This window comes from Morus notabilis, unplaced genomic scaffold (assembly GCF_000414095.1).
Source record: "Morus notabilis unplaced genomic scaffold, ASM41409v2 C11395282, whole genome shotgun sequence".
Taxonomy (NCBI): Eukaryota; Viridiplantae; Streptophyta; class Magnoliopsida; order Rosales; family Moraceae; genus Morus; species Morus notabilis.
The window spans coordinates 1-1,262 of record NW_010386745.1 but is presented as its reverse complement, the minus strand read 5'-3'; the positions used below and the strand labels follow the sequence as shown (position 1 = coordinate 1,262).

Below are 1,262 nucleotides of genomic sequence, written 5' to 3'. Positions count from 1 at the left end.
AATTTGTCGAAACTAGGAAAATTCATGATCTCATAGTTTGTTCAATCAGGTAAGAAATTGAAATAAGTACTATACGACAAGCACCATCCTTTTAGACATTTTTTTAAACTATTTTCCTTAAAACTTTATTATAATGACATATACAAAGGAACTTGAGAGAAAGAACCTGTATATACATATATGAACTAGTCTTAATGAAGTAAACTTACCGAAAAAACAAATCGGAATTACAAAGGACAAGAAAACGAAAGAAAAGAAAAGAAAGGAAAGGAAAGGAAAAAAAAAAAAATCAAACTTTGGACTTCAGGATTATATTTAACTGAACTAGTAACTGTTGGTGAAAGCCAGAGCAATACTGGTGGATTTGGACAGTTTCAGACAAGCCTTATTGAGCTTGCTTTTCATCGTAGGGTTGACCTTCTCCTCCTCGATCTCATCCGTACACGTGTAATCATCCGTCGAAGCGGCGCTGACCCACGACTTAACATTCTCCACCGTCTGATATTTCTCGTCCTCCGACAACGTACCATTTCCGCTGATAAGGTTGTCCATGGCGCGCCATGAATTTTTGAGCTCTGTGACGGAGTCTTTGATGTTTTCTACGCAATCCGTGATAACCTCTTTCTCTGTGGCCTTCAAACCTTTTGTCTTGGATATTTTTACGGCCGTCGAAGAAGCGGTTTTCGCGTCGATGTAGGCGACGTAAATGGCGTATCTGCAGAGCCTTTTGGGGTCTGATTTGATCTTGGTAGAGTAGGAGGAGAGGGACTCGTAGCACTTTTGTGGATATAAGGTGGAATTGCATGAATTTTTGACGTAGAGTTTGTAAACTGTGGATGAGTTATAAGAAGTAGCGGAAGTTGTGTGAATGTTGAATATTATGTTGATGGAGATGAATAGGAGAAGAAGAGAGAGAAGATATTGCAGTGCGAGAAGACTACGACATGAGTGAGATTCCATGTTTAATGTTCTCTGTAATTAATTGGTTGGAACTTGGAATCAGAAGAGGTGTGTTTTTGGGGGGTGGTGGTGATCCTAATTTATAGGGAAACTGTCAGGTGGAACATATTCATTCGTGAAGTACCCTAGCTGCTGAGCATTATTATACGTTTACGACCAAAGAAAAAAATAAAATAAAATAAAATAAAAATAAAAGAAATGAAGAACCTTATGGTAAGATAGTGCATATTTTTTAGTATGTTAAATTTGATTAAACTACATCAAAATAATGAAACGCAAAAATAATGTGAGTGTTTGGGATC

General features: G+C 37.2%; 1 protein-coding gene across 1 annotated transcript; it reads right to left on the bottom strand.

Moving 5' to 3' along the window:
* Positions 1-152: 152 nt before the first annotated feature.
* LOC21383736 (pectinesterase inhibitor 4) lies at positions 153-1,059 on the bottom strand. Its single transcript, XM_010114807.2, has one exon. It carries the CDS (start codon positions 958-960, stop codon positions 325-327), a length of 636 nt encoding a protein of 211 aa, XP_010113109.1. The 5' UTR covers positions 961-1,059; the 3' UTR covers positions 153-324.
* Between the last annotated feature and the right edge of the window lie 203 nt (positions 1,060-1,262).

Coding starts and splice junctions, on each gene's coding strand:
- LOC21383736 (XM_010114807.2), bottom strand. CDS start 960: ATGGAATCTCACTCATGTCGTAGTCTTCTCGCACTGCAATATCTTCTC.